Source organism: Struthio camelus, chromosome 8 (genome assembly GCF_040807025.1).
Source record: "Struthio camelus isolate bStrCam1 chromosome 8, bStrCam1.hap1, whole genome shotgun sequence".
Lineage (NCBI taxonomy): Eukaryota > Metazoa > Chordata > Aves > Struthioniformes > Struthionidae > Struthio > Struthio camelus.
In genome coordinates, this window is record NC_090949.1 from 27,526,922 (window position 1) to 27,546,610 (window position 19,689).

Consider the following 19,689-nt stretch of genomic DNA (forward strand, 5'->3'; position numbering starts at 1 on the left):
GCAGAGCATGACCTAATGGGTCTAGCATCACTATCACAGCTGCGTGAAACCTCAAAAATAAACATCCCAGTGAAGACAGCGTGCTGGATTTTTAACATTCTCCTAGTTTAACAGGATGTGCAAAGTCATTGTTTTAACTGTGGTCAAGATCCTTAAATGTTGTGAGGTGCCTAACTCCATAGGAAGCACTGAGGTGCTGAGTTTCATCATTTGATAATCTGGCCTCCCCAAATTAAATCATTCCCATTAATTGCCCAGGTGATGCCACTGTGAAAGGCGGTACAAAGCGGCCTGTCTGATTTCCAGGGATGTCAGAGGGGTTATGCAAGTGCAAGCAACATTCACTTCCTCTTTACCTGGAGAGTCCCTCTGGGACTGGTGCAGATTTTGGTTTTACTTTGACAGTAACAGTGATGCTTGGAAGTAGAATTTACTGACAGGAGAAACCTGATTGGGGTCCTCCCTAGGGAACATTTCAATTTGTCAGAGATCATTCTGTTTGGAATCGTTCAGTGGGATTAATAACTCTCAAAAATTAATCTTCCAATTCATATTGTAGGAGACTTTTCTGCTGATACTGTTTAAGCTGAAAGCCCAGCGCAGCAGTCTCTGCATGCCATGTAATGGCAATACATACATGGATCCAGGAAGTCATCTAATATATAACAATCCCCCATTTTGCAAGTATGCTTCTGATATACAAAATAAATACGTTTTCAATTGTCAGTAACCAGTCCCTGCTGACCTCTTTCTGTCTGCAGCATTTCTTCTTTATCCGAGCAGAGTCTGGCACACAGGAACGTGTGACAGGAAAGCTGTGCCTGCGCGAATTTTGAAGATCTGGTGCATTCTGGGCATGGCTTTCCAGATATCTGTAGTTCTCACTGTTCCACCCTAAGTCAGTGGGAGCTGCCTGTGCCTCTCATCTTTGAAAGCCAAGCCCTAAATGTTACTTCCACGCTTCTAGCTGTTCACGTCAAGTCACAAGATTACACCTGTGCTAACCTGTTAGGGAGTTTTATGATGCAGATGCAAAAAAATCAGAGAAAGATTAGTATGCCCAACCATTGATTTATTACATTATCAGAAATAAGGGATAAGGCAGGCTGGCATGATGCCCTGAGCCCAGCCTACACAATGATTTCTCTCCTCCTGACACACATCCACCAACATTCATCTTGTCTCTCCCCCTTCCTCTTCCTTTAATTTCTCAAACTTCAGGAGTTTCTTTTGGCAGGCACGCTCCTCACTGCTGCTCACACTGGAGCTTTCCTCTGAGCTTTCGGAGAGGAGATACTTGATTGCCATCATGTCCTTCTTGTTCATTTGCAAGCAGAGGCAGGAGGATTCGCTCACCTTAAATGACTCCCCCCACATACTCTGGCACATGTCGGTCCCATTTACATACATCTGGGTGTCAAATAAAAAGTGCAGCAATTACATTTAAAAAGAACTGAGTAAAAATTAATTTATATTAGATTGGTTAACATTTATCAATTTTTTTAAAATCGGTACTAAGTTATGTATATTAAAAAAATCCATCTGCAGTCATCCAAACACTCTCTTGCTACGTGCCATGCCTCATCACTTCTGAGAGACCTTAAAATGTTAAGCAGTCACACCGTTGGCAAAGATATTTGCCTAGTGCCCGGGCATGTCATTAAACAAAGTGCAAAGTGATGAATGGCCCAGGCCTTTGTTTCCACCTGGGCCTGACAGCCCAGCCAGCTTTCTGGGTCTGACAAACTAACGCTGTGTGCGAGACATGTACAGCTTGTAGCATGTCAGGACACTCTGACATGTCTTGGGATTTGAGGACTGCTGAAAGTGCCAGACTGACTGTTTTGAAAACTGGAATCTTTTTATATACAGGCTAGAGAGAGCCCAGTGGATTCGCAGCTCCCTGGGATCTCACTGTGCCTGCTGCAATGTACGTCATGACTGGGCAGAACCTCACGGATGAAGAAGAGCGACAGAGCTCAGAAACTGCTTGAAGAAAAGAAGGCAGACAACCCTGATCCCCCAGCCTGCCTCCGAAGTGCTGTGTCTGGTGGTGTACAGAGCTTTCTGGCTCAAGAAAATGTAAACTGCAGCTTCCTGCACTCTGTGCAAGTGAATCTGTCCGATTCGTTACACTACATCATTTTTTAAGGCCTATCTGTCATAGCTCCAGTATGACCATGCAACCAAGAAATATCCTGCTTGCCAAGTGTACATCATGGCAACCTCCTGCCCTCCCAGCCTGAGTTTGCCTGAAGAGTCTTAGCTTAGGAGTTACCACGTCCAGCTGCAGAATGGCCTGGATATACATGTTATTTTGCTTGCACTTCTCCCATGTGTTTGTGGTTGAAGTTCAGTCTTTTCTATTTCAATAAAGGAGACTTTAGATACTCCCAGAACAAAGGTGGGAGTGGGGTGATGGCTGGAGAGGAAGCCTTGTGAATTAAGGAGAGGGAGCGTTGTTAATGAGTGAAGCAGGACCAGGCAGTGGGACTGCTGGGCTCCATTACTGTGTCACTGATTCACTTTGCCACCTTGCCCATGTCACCAACATGTCTCTGAAGGAAGCTGTGTTTGATCTGTGATAGTACGAGATAGTCTTTGCGCGTGACATTGATTCTTTAATCACGCATTTCTCTTAGGTGCTGTCATTTCTGGATAGTGTACTGGGTTACTACTGTCACCAGCATATATAAAGATCTGACTCGATGCTGTCATCACATAACCTTGGAGGATGTGCCCTTTTTTATGGTTGGGAGATTTCTGCAGGAAAGGTGCTGTGAGTGCAAAAAATGAATGATTGCAAATGTAAGTCTACTGTGTGGAAGCGGGACTGGGCATTGGTAGTCCTGCAGCTTCTTCTGCTCCACCCAGCGAGCTCTCCTCATTACTTGATGTCTCCTCGTCTCCCTGCAGGCAAAGCAGCGCTGACCTGGACTGTGCAGGCGGGCAGATGAGATGAGATCATAATCGTTTCTTTTGACTTAGAAATCTATCCTTTCTGAATAATTCAGAGTCTATTCCAAATAGCCCCAGAGGCTTTGTAGGCTGTAAAATAACTTTCAGTTTACACTGGCCCTACCAGTCTCTCTATGGAAACTGCAGCTGCTGGAGGAGGAGTGTAGAGGCCTGCTAGTGCACTGGAAGCAACAGCAGGGTCAGGAAGTGGAAGGCTGGAGCATCTAGTTTTCCACTTGTGTTCTCACTGCAGCCAGATCTTAGCTGTGCCTTACCCCCTATTCCTGTGCTTTTAAGCAGCAAGGGCCATTATCCATCAGCTTCTGTGCAGATCCTGGATTTCTATCTGCTTCCTGCTAATCAGTTCAGAAACTATTAAAAATTGTCTGGGTTTTCTTAGGTCCTTATGTAAGAGACTGTTTGTATGTCCTACAGGCTCTGTAACATGTATTCATGCTCTTTTATTTGTTAAATCAGTCATTTTATTTTGACCTTCCTGCTAATAACTCTGCAGAGTGCAGCCAGAATGCTGCGGCAAACAAACACTGCCCACAGCCCACTTAACAAACCTGTCCCTAAATTACTGCAAAGGCTTCTAATTCCCCAGCTTCTTGGACAACGTGCTAATCTGTGCACTAACATGACTCGGGGAGTGCTCTGCTGGGAAAACAATGATAGAGTGTGCCTCGTAAAATTTAAGACAGACCAAATTAGGCTAAAACTGGCTATGATCCAGTGAACATTCTTAATATTTAATATTTGTTCCAAATACTCCTTACAACCACTTGCATATATCAAATGTGGAGCTGCTGATTGCTCCTCCATATGAGCTAAGAGCATCTAAAGAAAGAAAGCATCTGACTACAATGCTCTGACATTGGAGAACCTTTTTTGCCTTTTGGATGATAGTAACTTTCCTCTCATGAGTTCAGTCAAACCAAATGAGCCCAGGGTTTGTATTACCATTTCATTTTCACATGGTGCGTGTGGTTTTTTTTTGATTGTTAGGGGAGAAAATCTGTGTGTTCCTGACCATTACAATGGAAACAGGCAGACTACTTTTGGGTTAGGCTATTAGCTTTTTAATTTTGTTACTGTTTAATGTAGAAAAGAAGAAGGAAAAATTAAGATTGGGTATTTCTAGCTAGCAGAAACTTTGACTGAAAAGAATGGCCTTGCACTTTGTGTCATCATTTACATCTGTACAAGGTGTGTAATACACTTGGAGGGTTTCCAAAAGTGCTGTAATGCCTATAATTAGCACTGCTAAGTGCTAGGTCTAGGTCATGCTTCAGATAATGCAGAAGGATGACTGAACGCTTTCTGGGTAGTCTTTACTTGTTCACATCACAGCTCTGTTGAGTCCTGCCAGCAGTGCTACCTGTTTACGCAGTTGTAGATGACCATCATGGATAGCCGTGGAGGCCCAGTTCCTTTTATTTCTCATTTTAATTAGTCTTAGTATGATGCACATTTTCTCTTGTTCACTGTATCTCCCTGATGTTTTTTACTTGCATTTGTTTTTCTATATAGCTATTATATATTAATTTCTTTAGTTTGATCACTTCTCTTGTTCTCTAATGACAGGTCTACATGTCTACAAACACATATTTAGCTAGTACATAAAATGGGTTAAGACTGTGGGTTATGAGGAGTAAAGAATGATGGGATAGTTGTATAAAACAGTCAGCTGCTACTGACTGTCAGCATGGTGGAGAAGAAGGAGACAACAGTGCTGTACATGTTAACAGTAGTTCTGAACAGAGGAGGAGGCTTATCTGAGTAGAATAAGGAGCCTGACACTTCTCCTGAAACATCTAATCTGAAACCGTCAGGCAAAAAATACAAATTACCTACCCAAGTTACCTACCCAATAACCTTACAGTTCATGAGTCAATCTGAGGCTGAATTGTTGAAAGGCCATATAAAGATCTCTTCATGGGACATTTCCAGCTTACTGAAAGGTCTTCATTTCCTGTGATCTGCAGACCAAGTCTGAACAGCCAAAATAATTCAAGTAACTGAGAAAGTTACTTGACTTTTAGAGCTGTTCTTGACTGAAACAAATTCTAGAATTTATAATATTTATTTATCACTTAAAAGACATTCAACATAAAAAACCCCCACAAACTAGCCGTTATTAAGCTAATGTTGTCAGTTAATTGCTCCATATCAGTTAATATATCCACGTTAGGACATATTAAAGACGTCTCGTGGATTTTGCCTGCAAATAAATGGCTATTGCTTGAACACTGGTGTAGAGTAGCAGAGACCCTGAAGGAACATCCTCTTTACTCGTCATACAAGCTTATTTTTGGTGAAAAACATGGGCGGTTTAGGGTGTGGTCCCATGTTTAGTTTAGAAATGGCTGCGCCTGGCTTCAAGTGATAAGACTTCTGGATTTGCTGCATGTATTTCCCTTCAGATGGTATATTTTCTTTAAAAAGTAAGTACAAATGAATTCAAGGTTGAAACCTTCTATCTCTGAGCCAGGGACAGCTTGAACAGGGACTGGAGATTATTTGTGGAGGTTATCATTTGACTGTCACTTCAGCTGGAGCTACTGATGAGTTAGCACATCTGGAAACTCAGCTGTTAGTTTCCGCAGCCACTTGTTTTTTGGCCACCTTCTTAAGCCTGCTGATTAGTAATTTTGTAAGGCAGGCACCAATCCTGCACTAACTTGACTGTGACTTCCACTTATATCAGTTTCTGAAATGACTTCTGCAAGTACGAGAACTTGAACTGCATTCAAACCAATGAATCTCGGATCTCCGCAAGCCCTATCACCAGTCCTTAACCAGTACACATTAGGCCTGTTCAGTTCTTTGTTTTGAACAGTTTGCACGTGCTCAGTGAAGCTCAACTCTTAATAATATGCAAATAAGTATAGCAGTCTCCAGCTGTATAAACTTGCCCTGATCCTAAACTTAAGTACATCAAAAGAAAAACTCCTGCCTGACACTTAAAAGGTCTGTGGATCAGACAATTCCAGGCAATTTTGTTCCTAGAAATCTCGTCAGTCCTCATTTCATACACTTTTGTTCATAAAATTAGTTATCCCAATGCCTAAACTTTCTCAGAATGATGGGCTGTGCTCCCAGAAAGCTTGTCAGTGCTGCTCTTTAACCACCAGAGCAGGCTAAATAGAACAAAGTTAGCTCTGTCTAGCCCTTGGCAGACACAACGGAGAACATGCTGCAGAGATATCATAGGTATATGGAGAATAAAAGGGAGACAATTAGAAGAATGTAAGGAATTTGAGAGGGATTTGGAGGATGGAGGACTTGAATATAACAGTGTAAAATAGAGAGAAGGGCATGGAATGCCTAATAGGTAAGAAAACCTTAGTGATTTGGGAATGTACATCCCAATTTCAAAAGAGAGAGGCATGTAAAGCCCTACGTCGTGTAAGGAACTTTGTAAAATGTAACTCAGTGTCTCTTTCTGTTGTATGAACAAAGTTCATTTATCTTTTACTGCCTAAACCCCAGTGTGTTTAAAATACCGGTGCTGCTTGAACCTTGTCACTGGACTTCTGCTTTTGTTTCCCAAATAGTATGAATGGTGATGAACTAAATGTGTATTTATATATTTAGAGAGAGAGAGAGAGAGAGCTATATAAATATAAATGTTTTAAAATTTATATTTAAAAAAAATCTAGTGTAGGTATAGCTTGAAATTGCTGAAGTAAAACTAATCTACCTATTGCATTTTACACCCACATATTCAAGCAAAAAACCTGAATTTTTTAATGCCATATTTTTCTGCACCTGAATGACCGGGTTTTCTTACCTCACTGTACGGGATGCATTTATTCTTACAGTGGTTTACTCCACTTTCATCCCATTCCCAGTCCGTCAACCAGTTATGAACACATATGGAATCATCTTTGCAGGCTTCATACCTTCATAGAGATTATTGTGGAAGAAGAAGTTAATCTCTCACTGTTTTTCAAGGGGTTATAGAGATTCAACTCAGAACATTTACGTGAGCTATGCTAGTAATGCGGAATGATCCCACAGCACAGCTGAGCGACTGACCTTCAAGAGATGTGCACATTATCTTAGCTTTACATGTACGTAAACTCTGGACTGGTCAGGAAGACCTAAATCCCAATGAAAACTAAACAATGCACCCAGTGCATTTGATATTCACAGATTTATGTAAAGGGCTTATGTTCTCAGGAGCAACTCTCACTGATGCAATGTTTTCTGCTTGGTTACACTTGCTGATGTTACTGAGTGGAAGAAGTATTTCTTGTGTGGGAGGGAGCTTTAGGAATGCTGATGGTCAGCACTGTGACATGGGGCAGGCACCCTAAGAGGGAACTGTCCTGTGAGGGAGGTGGTGGGAGTGTATGTATTTGTGAATTAAGATGGGAAAGGGAGAATGATAACTCCTGGGCAGGGGATTGCTGTGAGGAATGTTCATTGAAATATGGAAAACCCATAAGCAGAATATCATATAAACTAACAGGGTGTCAGCCCTAGAATCATACTTTCAGAGAAGTTAAGCTGGAAGTGAAGGAGGAAAGTTAAGGGTCATAGAGGGTATAGAGTCCAAAATGTTTACATTTTGAGTGATTTTTAAGTGATGAAGTAAAGAAAAGCCTGGAAATAGGCTAGATCCAGTAAGGTGTGCAACTGGCTGATCTATGTAATGAGACATCACATCACTTACATTATCCTAGATCATTTCCTTCCTTCCACTTCTTTATATGTTCTATGTTTTGGCTTTTACCTTCCTTAAGGATTGCTTCCTGCAAATCAGTTAACATCTTTAATTTAGTCTCAATGGCTGCAGGCAGACCATTCACACCAGTAAATAACGAATGCCAAAAGCCGTGAGCCACAGCCTTCAAAAAGTAAGACTATCTCAATATGACATTTAAAACTAATGCATTTGGATATCTTTTTTCTACACCTTTTTTAATCTTCAGGGTCATGTTTCCAACACTGCTTTGAAATCATGAGGGCTGCAGAACTCACGTTTTTAAGTGAAAGACGAGGTTAGCATGTATTCACATAACTATGGGAACTAGACATTGCAGGACATGTGTACATGTAGAAAGGTAGGAACATGCCCATCTGGAAAACATTCACATGTTCTGAGCTTTTTTTGCTCCAGACCGTCTTTACTGTATAGTGCTTGGAGAATTAAGCCACAGCCTGCACCAGGACAAGTACTAATTACAAGTGCTTAGACCAGTACAGGCACATTTGAAAATGACCTTTAGTACTTTTTGTTGCAGGGGTGGCTAAAGTGTTTTTAAACATGTTTGCAGTGCAAGGCACAGAAGTTAAAGAATAGGATTAAAATGTTCCTGCCTCTTGTTTTCCCATTGAAATCAGTTTTCAAAAGTCAAGATTTATGCTGAAGGACTGACCAGACGAAAAGCTCAGTTGTGACTCAGTGACTTATTAAACACCTACGTTGCAAAAGCTTAGCTTTTCAAAGCTGCTCTTTGACACAGTGACCAGAACACTAGAAAACAAAATCCTGCATATTGTAATGGCCACAAGTCAAGTTGCTTTCTTTCCAAAAAAACTCCAGTTTTTTTCTGTCTCTTCCTCTTGGTGGCAGGGTAAGGACAGAATGAGCAGCAGGAGAAAGAGTAATACCAGATAAAGAATAGTCAGACCAAACAGGTTTGGAGCGGAAGAGGCGGCTATTCTCATATGTGTTCATCCATGAATCTGCTGCCAGAGCTTGGGGGTCTGCTGGAAATACAGGCTGCAAATTGGTAAATTAACATAATATGACACTAATAGGCAGGTCCTGCCAGTTTGTGCCATGACTGAATTAGGGACTATACGAATACTTGGTTTGTTGTTTGTTAGCTGCTGTGTATAGCCTGACTGAGAAATACACATAGAAATAATTCCCCAACAAGAGCCCTTTCTCTAATGCTATTCACTTTACCTGCTCAAAGGCACACCCCAGTTAGGAGCATGAACGCACACTGTTTCTTAGTTAACCATCTATGTACTTTCCACATACCATCATCAGATTCGACAATCACCCTGGATTCTTCAAGCCATGTAGACATGTCCTTTACTTTAAGCATGCACTTAAATTCATTGCTTTCCAGCAAAGTAGTTCAATATATACTGTGAGCTGCCTAATAATAGCACTTCCACTGAAAGCAGTTGTGCCCTTTCCGCAGGCTTTTTTGTTTGTTTGTTTTCCTTTTTCTTTTGGCTAGGTATTTTTCAGCTTGATGGTTTCCCTGACCAGGGTTGCTTTGTGGCCTCTCATTCAGCGCTGCTGGCACATGGGTGGGCATGGGGCAGGGGAAGGAATGAGCAGCCTGGGGCTGGGAGAGGCGGAACTGCTTCTTCTGAAGTCAGTGTAACCTTCAGTTATACATTTCAAACCTATGAATATGTATTGCAAAGTTATTCTGAGCTGGAGCATTTATGCTAGGCATCCTTGGGAATCTGAAATAGATATGTTTGTTAAAGTATTTTTATTTTTAGCCACTATTACCTGTTGGATTGTCACATGAAATGTTTCCTAATTATGATCATTGCCTGACTTTGTTGTTTATTATATAAGCAGGTAGCAAGGCATAAATCTGTTTTTATGGGTTTTTCTTTAGTCTTTTACTTTTAGGAAGTACCTACGAAGCTAAGTTTATGAGAAATCATGACTTCTGAAGTCTGATGCCTGCTGGTCAGAAACCCATAAGTGGTTTCTACAAACATTAATTAAAACCTGTGAGAAACGTAAACAGAAATTATTGAAAAATCCTCCCCTACCATACTAGCTGCCCATGCACACCTGGTATGATATTTTTATTTTAAGGCTATTTTTTCATTTTCTAGAATTAGCCTTTTCCCTTTTAAATGGCACAAGGTAATTTCACAGGTGAATCAGAAAGTATCTGGCGCATAAGGCTTTTTCAAAAGCAATAGTTTTAGGACTAGCGGGAGCAAGGAATCCTAAGACAGTAGGAAGAAAGGGAAGGCCCTAAGCTAGTCAGATGAATTTCTTTTAAATGAAGTCACTGCTCATGCAGAATCCTCTGCACATTTCTGGCCACAAAGACATACAGTGTGCAGCAGGCACACTCACGGCGTGTAGAGAAAGTAGGTCACATCAGTAGCAGTGCTACAGCATGTTAAAGGGACTCCAATGAATAGAACATGAAAAAATGTTACTTTAAATTGCCAGAAAGAGTGGGAATTCTGTCCAAGCTCTTTTCTAGCCTCTGGTCTTAAGCAGGGAGAGGAAAAGGGATTGACGTTGGCATTAGGCAGGCATACAGACTAGCATGCACAGTAATGGGTCTTCTTTACATTTTTGATTCAGGCAAGACATCTTTGACGCCAACAGGGGCGATAGATCATTGTTCGGTCTTTGTTTAGAGTAGAGCCTATTCTCTGCCAGAAGACTCTCAGTCCCGGAAAAGGGACTATTTTTCCTGTACAGCAGCTCTCAATCTGCTGTAGTGCATATACTGCCCAATAACAAAAGTTAAAAAATGCTATTTACCTGGAGGTTCTGGTAGTAATCAGGGGAAACTGAGGGTTTTGTGATGTAATATTGACTCACAGTTTACATTTTGGGTATATAAGATTTCTCATATATACTGAGGCTGTTTTAAACCAATCCGTCACTGTGAAAAGACTTTTCAGTGGATGGAAACTGAATTTACAGGTTTCTTTCATCTTTACGCTTTTATTGGATATAGCACTTGATGATGACTTTGATGTGGTGACTGATGTGGATTCTACTCATATTATTTTGAGATACATTTGTTTTAGATATTGGTATTCTATCACTTTACCTGTTAGGCCTAATACAAAGCCCACTGGTAACTCCAATGCCCTAATATTCAAATCCTTTCAAATTTTGTAATATTTGGTTCTGAGGTTTGAGGTTCTGAGTATTGAGTAAAATTCAGGACCTCAGTACTTATCTTCAAGGCAGTCAGAAATCTGGATTCAGCTTAAAAGATTACCAAGAATTTGGGAAGGAGGACTGCAAGTGACAAATCTGTTCCAGAGACACATGGAATTTCCTAACACAGAAATAAAATTAATCACAAGAGTAAATTCTAGGGAAGCTAATAAATATATTAGCCTTTGTCACTATCTTCCGTTCCAAATGCAGGCTGTGTTTCTTATTTCCTTCTCTGATACAAAGCAATGCAGACAAATTTAAAGACAAATCCTACCGAAGTACTGCACTGCACACATTACTTTCCCCTTGGAGAGACGATGAAAGTGAAAATGGATCCATGTGTCAAATAATAGTGAAGCTGCATAAGCACTAGGAAAGCGCTGTACAGAGCCGCACAAAAGAGAACCTTACCACGCGCTGCCATGTGTTCTGTAAACTCTATGCTTCCAAGAAAAGCTCTTTTATAACATTTTTAGAAGTACTAAAACAATTTTCCATGATTTTTAAAGCAGCCTAAGGGATTCAGACATTCACAGTTAATTATTCTCAAGGAAAGCTAGCAGTTTTAATCCTATAGGGTGAACACAGCCTGTGCTGTTTATACTACGTTTCACACCAGTTTACCCATATGGACAAGTTACTGTGGTTACTAGGCACAAACCTAAAAGACAACGTTAATGTGGTGCTGGGTTTTATATATGCAGGGATGAGTTTATTTAAGATCTAACATCTCTTAACAGTCTTGGAGGGAGAGATGTACACTAGACATGGATCACTGAAAAAAATCTCAGCACCCCACCTCAGTATAATGCTTCTACCTGAAGATTAAAGCCAGATGGGTGCTGGGCTGTCCAACGACATGTCTTGCACTGAAAAATAAATATGAGTCCCTGACCCTCTATTTTGGGAAATAAAATGAAATGCTGTTACGCTTGCTGATTATTATTATTATTAGCATTAGTGGGCTGAAAGTTTCCCGAGAGACTTAGTTTTAGCAGAGAGGGATGCTGGAAACAAAGACAAAAGGCCAAGGGTAAAAAATGAACCTAATTTGTTACATACATTAATTTAAAACCATAGGGAAGATGGCTGCTTTCATGATTTCATGGTGCATTTCATACATAGAGGGATAAAAGAAATATATCATGAACAAGTAGTTAGAATTAAAATGCCAAGTGCATAATCTGCATTTTGTAACTCCAGACATAGATTTATCGAGGGGCGGGCAGGCCCCCACTGCTGTTAGTGCCTGACAACGTGGCGTGAGCTCCTCTGTCACATGCAGTTCGGATGCCCCTGTGCAGCTTCCTCACTGAGAGCAGGGCTGTGCTGTCCTTGAGTCCCTAAACTATGACAGAGACAGGCTCCATCCTGCATTCAGCTTGTGACATAATTATTTTGAGGGTAGTAGCTTAACAGAAGAAAAAGGAGAGGCAGCAAACAAAAAATAAACAAGAAAAACAAGTGAAAAGTAAATAAAGGTGATGCAGCACTACCGAATCTTGCTACCGCTTGCTTGGGAGCTCTGGGCTTCACGGCCTGTGTTCCCTGACACATGCGTAATACCAGTGTATTAGAGCTAAATTGAAATACTTTGATAAAAAGTGGAACCTACCAGTCGTCACAGAAGCTTTGGCACAGTGGAACAGACCGAATAGCAGCAGTGTAGTTGGGACGGATCCAATAAGCAGCATGTGGAGAACACCGGTAGAAGCACTCAATTTTCTTTGTGAAATCTTCACAGCTGTGGCAAGTGAGAAAAGACACAAATAAGCCTGTTTCTTAGCATCAAGGTTATAGCCTAAGTTTTCTAGGCCTGCTTTGATGTGGACACAACATTACAGATGAGGAGAAAAAACTTAGAAAAGCATCCTTTTACCCTGTTTGTGTCTAGGTCCCAAACTCATTCCTTTGGCATTGTGCACAGGCTCTGACCGTGCAATTACCATAGGCAACTGAAGAGTGCACAAATGTTTCCATGCATATTTCAGCCCTATTTGTGTAAGCTTTCCATAAACTTTTGAGGCCTTGAGTTTTCCTGGCAAGAATGACTCAAGGCAATAATAAAATGTAGCTTAAAACTATAGTACAAAACTTTTTCTGTGTTATAGTCTCATGGTTTCTCTAATCTTTAGGTTTTCCCACAGCCCAGCTGAAGTTACTTAAAAACACATACTGTTGCTGCTCTTCTGGGAGTGGCTGGCCATAGCTGTTACTTTCACACATCTGTTTTTGCTTAATTGTTTTGTACTTTCATTCTTTTTGTTCTATAACTTGCCATGTTTCACAGCTCTAACATCTAACAGGGTACTAAAAATCTTAATTATGAAGACATTCTTCATGGTTACAAAACCCACAGGACTACAAGAATTTCTTATAAATATTCAGGATTTTCATTTCTGGTCTCTTTTGTGCATTTTGTTTGCAGGGCTTAGTCATCTAATTGGTCTGCTTTCTAAAGAAGGGAAGAAGCCTTGCCCATGTTAACTAAGGGTCACGCTCACTGGTACGTGATGGCTGCTTTGCACAGCTACAGAGGTGCAGTGTGGTTGTTACCTACGGGGTTTATGACTACTTTGCATTGCCAGATTTCCGAAGAACAGACAAGTCTGGTTCCAAAATGAAAGATAACTTTAAAAAGCATAACCCTTTCTTGATAAAGTGGCATAAATCACACTGCACAAGGAGTACCTAAGGATTCATGGACTTTTGTAAGAGGAGAAAAGGAAGAGCGGGACTTTGGTCTGGTGAAGAGAAAACATGATGGGAACTAGGCTCAGTGGCATCCATCCTCTCTAGGGCAACCTAGTGACTTTCCATCAGCAACGGCAGGAGGAGTTAACGCTAGCTGTGTGGCTGCTATAGCAAAGCTGTATTGAACCAGGACATAGACAACATCAAAGCTGACTTACGATTTACTGAGCTGCCCACATCTGTTCCAGTAGCTCTTGTTTATTTTAATTACTGGGGAATGAGCCAATTGCTCTGTGAAGTTTGCATAGCAACAGGAAGCTGTTAGGAATGAAACAAAGATCTTACAATAAGGATTTTCTTTAACGCTGTATTTGGAAGACTAAAAATTTAAGGTGAATCTTTTTTCGCCCATAGCTATAAATACAAAGTCTCCTGGGAGTAACTAGAAGAACTACCCAAGCTCTTACATTTTTGGCTTTGGAAGTAGCAGTGTAAATGCTAAGTGAGATGAACTGGCATCAATATTTCTTTGTAGAGAAGTACAGCTCCCTCCCCTCCCCCCTGAGCGGTACAGTAGTGTTTAGGCGAGTGTTATATAAGGAGGGGTATTAATTGTGAAAGCTATCAAGCACAACAGGAGAATTAAAAAAATGTAATAAATATACCTGCTATACTTGGCTCGTTTTGGAATTTTGATGTTAACCTTTTCCAATTGGTGTCTGCTACAGTTAATTAAACAGCGCTGTGTTTAATAAGGCCACGTATGTAATAGGGACAATAGCTAATTCACTAGTACAATCAAGAGGGAAATATATATTTGAAATATATTTTGAAATATATTTGCCCAGAGAGGTGGTGGAGTCTCCTTCGCTGGAGATATTCAAAACCCGTCTGGATGTGATCCTGGGCAATATGCTCTAGGTGACCCTGCTTGAACAGGGAGGTTGGACTAGATGATCTCCAGAGGTCCCTTCCAACCTAAACGATTCTGTGATTCTGTGATTCTGTGAAATATGTTTATACTTAATCAAAATAGGCCAAATTCATCTTTGCTGTAAACTTATTTAAGTAGGAGTTAAAGAAAGATAAACCCGCCTCAGAATTTTTAAAAGATGATAAATAAAGCCAACGGGAGTTTTGTAATTGGCTTCATAAGAAGCAGAATCTGACTCTTGACTTGAATGCAGCAAAATGCCAATGAGGGAAGCTTTTCAAATGCAACTGCTACTGCATCTTCTATATTTTCAAGAAATTAACGGGACTGCCAGGACAATTAATGAATACAAAGCTGTATTTTGAGACAAATATTAAGTCACTCTTACATCCAGAATACAGAGTGCATTCCTGCATGTTTGGCTCAGGACTTGGCTTCAGTTTGTGAGTTTCCCCTTCCAGACAGCTGTACTTTTTGCAGGTAGATGATGTTATGACGGCAAAGAGGGTGACAGCAAACCTCAACATTGTTGGTCAATGCTTTCCCTGTACGGCGAGAAGACTTTATTTAATTTATACCCATTATTTCTAGGAAATGTCATGAGCTTAAAGGAAGGGCTGCTTTAAAAAAAAAAACAATACACAACAACAAATACTCAAGCAAAATACGCTCGGCAAAGATGCACGTATAAATATTAACACATACATCCCTTTGTGTGTTAATATCCCTTTTCTCATTGCTCGTGTCTGAACACACATATTTCTGCTACATATTTTTGAGCTTCGGCAGCCGGTGGTAAAAGCATTAGTTCATGCTGTTTCTGAAAAGATGTTATAATTTTCAGTGTTATTTTCCGTTCTTTATGACTTCTGCTCTTCCTCATGTGTTATTTTTATTACCACTGCCCACTGAACAGAGATTTTCTGTGGCTTGTCTGTGCAGTTCCTTCAAAAGTAGCATCAGTGAGTGAACGCTCTTGCTTCCATTGTGCATACATTTCTTTTCCATGACGTTCCACTTAGAGATATATATCTAACAGCAAAGCCTTAAAGTAATAGATTAAGAATGGGTAGTAAAATTGAGTTAACTCTTTAAGAAAATGATTTCAAAATTTCAAATTTCTTACGCTGACCTGAATTTATCTTTGAACCCTTCCAAGAGGCTGCTTCATGAGGTTTGAAGGAAAGACTGATTAGTTCTAAAAGCTGCAGAGTTCTTTTCCATGCGGGGCAACCATGCATTTAATACAGCTACAAGTGAGCTAATAGTGGACTGTAAAATAGTGGTCAGCACCTGAACTAGATAAATTAAGTAGATAACTTGCCTTCAGTGAGGCTTGGCTAATTTATACTTCAGAATCTGGTCGATTATTTTCCACCTCTTCTGTAGAGCTCAGTCAAAAATGCAAGATACGAATGTCTTGTCTGGGAGGCCAAAATTCCTCCAAATGCAGACTACATATTAGTGAGTTATATAGATAAATCTAAAACCTGCTACATAAATCAAAGCATGCTTCTTTATACATGTTATCAATTTAACACTTCATTCTTTAGTTAAATACTCCAGTTATCTTTTGCCAGAATTTTGCCTGAATAAGGACTACATACCTAGCCTTTTCAGATATAAAGGAAACAACAAGTTACAGAAGAAGAAAACTATACATTTTCTCACTAATTTCTCACCTCGTTTGCTGTCCTTCTGGGTGATACTTCTCCCTGGAACAGGGACACAGTAAATTGCTTTTCTCATTTCCCCCTTTATATACATACCATCTGGCAGCAGTGCTTCAGCAGTTGTTTGCCCTGGAAGAGTTCCTTGGCCTTTTGGAATGCTAACATAGATTTAGCTCAAAAGCAGATGTGATGACCAGCACATAATGCCCTTTTATAGATTGCAAATGTGGACAAGGTAAACAGGAAAGTACAAACATAGGTTAGAATTAAAAAAAAAAAAAAAAAAGCAGCCCTCCTCTACCAAATACAACTCTCCCCCCTGCCAAATTTATCAATGATTCCTGTTATTATTAATTCTTAGTTTCATTTTTGCAAGTGTCATGGGGCTCTCAGCACAGGTTAGGACTGAATGAGAGATGTTAAAAACAGCACATCATATTTCAGCCTAACCGGCCTAATTTTGACTATAGGTACGACGGCTTGCCTTTTGTTACATGCTAAATTTATTGCAGCTCCTGGAAGAGAATCCACGTCTCCCGATTCCCAGATCTTGGCTCTTAGATCAAAAGATCCCTTTTAAACCTGCTGCTGATATACCTGCCTCGTATGTGATCTCCGATAGGTGTCACAAACACTAAAAGAAACTTGCTTGTACCATTGACTCCTGCTTGGATTTCATCAGGAGATCTACCTTCTGCAAAGAGGATTCCACATCTGAACAGGAACCATCATATAAAGTAGACATGGTGATTAAAAATAGTTGCACTTCCTTTCATAGATTAAATCTCACTGACCTTCTCTAATGAGCAACACCACTGACTACCTTCCAATTATGTAGCGGCATGAGGAACAAAACATCTGCTGCTTCTGTGTTTAAAACGCAACAGTGGTTTGTCAGATAGTACCATGGGGTCAGTATTTAGAGACCTTTTTTCTTGAAAAAAACCCATTGGCACAATGGAAATGTTGTATGAATCTCACTGAGCAAACTCACTGAGTTTGATAGTAAAACAGTCTCTCTAAACTATAAGCACTGATTCCTATTCTAGCTCTAGCACGTGCCTCAAGGCAAAAGTGCTGCTAGCCTAAAAAAAGCCGTTTTTGGATCAGTGTGAACTGCGGACTCTTTTAAAAAATTTCCCAGAATGAATTTATTTAAGCTGAGTTTAAAGGAGCATAAAGTAATCATAGGAGAAACTGAAGTAAATGTGATGATACCTAATTACCCAGGCCTTCACCTCATTTGCCTTGATCTGGTGTTGGCTGAAATTAATGGAGCTCCTTGCTGATTTGTAACATAGAGGACCTGTGCCTACTCCTTGGTACTTGGATCCGTGTAGTCACCCAAAATAAAGACTATTGTGTAACGTAAATGCTCACTTTCAGTATTGGGGTGAGTGAATGGGCTAGCCAGCATGGTTAAAAGAGCAGAAATAGTACATTCTGTGCCTTACTGCTTGGTTTGCATAAAATACATGCACATTTGCAAAGGTGTAAGCGTGCCAGAAGGTATCGTGTAGTGCCTCTGTTTACAGAATTGACATACAATTTATATTAAGCTATAGGAAACTCTGATCTTTTTCAGGCTGTGAATATGAGCCAAATGGGACCACTTGCCCGGAGATTAGGCAGAGTTTCTAGCAGCAGGAAGGAAAATTGTCATATGTTTGTGATTTCTCAGACTTGGCTTTGGTTAGGAGCGTATGTAAGCAGGCTCAGCTCAGGAGCTGTTAGAGATTTTAGCTCAACATCATCATCACCAGAGAAAAGAACCTTCATTCTTTTTTCTTAAATTATTCTCCAGGTAGTTATTTTGTGTGATATCCTATATTGATTGATAAATGGGTTAAAGGAAGTGTCTTACTCCTTCCCACACTTAAATAGGTCATTTTTCTTAATCTGTTAAAATCGAAATTATTTTCAAGTACTCATTGATATTCTACCGCACTTATAAGACTCCTATACTCATTTAATTTCAACCTTAATATTAGTGCCCTGTAACTCCTGTTCATCTTTTCACACTTTTTAAATAGACTTAAAACACGCATAATGTTAAGATATGGCCACAGAATAACCATAATACTCAGGCACCCCAACATTAAGTTATTATTATTACATTATCATCTGGTGATCTGATGGATCATGGACTGTGATGCTAGTAAAAGTATGTATCTATTCTGAAAACACAGAAACTGCTGTACCAGGTCTCAAAAGCCATCTGGCTGAGGAGCTTCCTTCTGGCAGGAGCCGTTAGCAGATAATCAGGGAAAAAAAGTGTAAGAAATAAAGCAACACTAGCTAGTATAACTTCCCAGCTTCTGGCGATCGGTTTAGTAACTATGTCAACTGACATCGTCTCACTGAACATAGTGATTCCTTTTTTGTGAGTCAGATCTCTTCAATGATTGAAGTGAGCTTTTACGGTTTTTATTGTTAACTCCGCGAAGCCCGTGTGGTTAAGGGAAGAACGGTTTGTGCTTTGAACCAGTGACACTTGCCAGCTCCATTTCCCTCCCTGGTGTTCTCAAAGTGTGACAACAGTGTGGCTGCAGGGAGATGGAGTTTCAGGAGCATATATGAGAGTGTTTGGCCTGTTATAGCTTTATTATAAATGCTAATGAAATTAATCTGCCTGTTCCTTGTATCTCAGTGTGAGCCTGCACGCTCAGAAGTTGGAACTGTTTTTCTCCTTAACCATAACAAGAAATGTAATGAGGAGCGCAGGCCATTATCAAATTTAGTGTCATTCCTAAAGCTCCTTTACAGAACTGCATTTAAAGTTGCAACAACTGGCATGTTGTTTGCTGACCAGTTAGGTATATATAATTGACTTTTTTTTGGTTACATTTCAGAACCATGAATTTGTATTCAGAAGTCTCTCTGCTGAAAGAATCATGTCACAAGTCAAGCTGAATGCCAAAGGAGACACTCCAGGTGGACTCAGTCTGGTACTCCCAACTCTGGAAAAAAATCCGAGGTCAAATCCTAACAGTACTGAATTTAAGATGTGATTTATTTCTGTTCACTTCAGCGGGTCCAAGATTTCTCCTTTTATTTTGTCTGTGGAAAGAATACATCATGAAGTAAGGCTTACTTGCTTTTTTTTCTTTTGTGTACACAAATGTTTCTCTGCTAGTTCTCCAACCAGGCACAGGAATGATAAAAGCACCAGTAATTTTATATAACCAAAATAATGAGTCAGTGGAAGAAAAAAGCAGAGATTGTAATGAACTAGTAGGTTTAAAAAGCAATCACAACCTAAACAACAAAATTATCAATGTAAGAAATGTTATTTTAAGCCCCGTCTTTGGTTTTTCAAAATTAAAAGGGGCAAAAAGCTACATTTTTAGCTTGTTACTGAGTTGAAAGCACCTCATGAAAACATAACTGAATGCTCCTCCTTTGCCCTAGTCTGTCATTTGCCTTTCACATTCTTGCTGTGAGGTTCTTTGAACCAACTGTTGGATTTTTTTTACAAAAGAAAGGACTTCGGTTTGCATAGCTACTGACCGTATGGT

General features: G+C 40.1%; 1 protein-coding gene across 2 annotated transcripts; it reads right to left on the reverse strand.

Annotated features, from left to right (window-relative positions):
• Positions 1–1,051: 1,051 nt before the first annotated feature.
• On the reverse strand, positions 1,052–16,357 carry LOC104147991 (riboflavin-binding protein). Of its 2 annotated transcripts, none has more exons than XM_068953002.1 (6): positions 16,268–16,357; positions 14,887–15,043; positions 13,783–13,882; positions 12,486–12,614; positions 6,755–6,866; positions 1,052–1,410 (listed from the first exon to the last, which is right to left on the reverse strand). In XM_068953002.1, the coding sequence occupies exons 2-6, from the start codon at positions 15,023–15,025 to the stop codon at positions 1,174–1,176; spliced, it is 717 nt and encodes a 238-aa protein (XP_068809103.1). In that variant the 5' UTR covers positions 15,026–15,043; positions 16,268–16,357; the 3' UTR covers positions 1,052–1,173. The 2 variants fall into 2 exon arrangements, with proteins under 2 accessions (XP_068809103.1, XP_009679255.2); XM_009680960.2 differs by having other exon boundaries at positions 16,181–16,328.
• Positions 16,358–19,689: the final 3,332 nt, after the last annotated feature.

Bases quoted from the DNA above. Each gene is read 5' to 3' on its own strand.
- LOC104147991 (XM_068953002.1), bottom strand. From the start codon at position 15,025: ATGTTGAGGTTTGCTGTCACCCTCTTTGCCGTCATAACATCATCTACC. The intron at 6,867-12,485 runs GTAGGTTCCACT...ATCTCTATGAAG, and splicing joins CAAAGCTTCTGTGACGACTG to GTATGAAGCCTGCAAAGATG. The intron at 1,411-6,754 runs GTAAGAAAACCC...TTTGACACCCAG, and splicing joins AATGCATCCCGTACAGTGAG to ATGTATGTAAATGGGACCGA.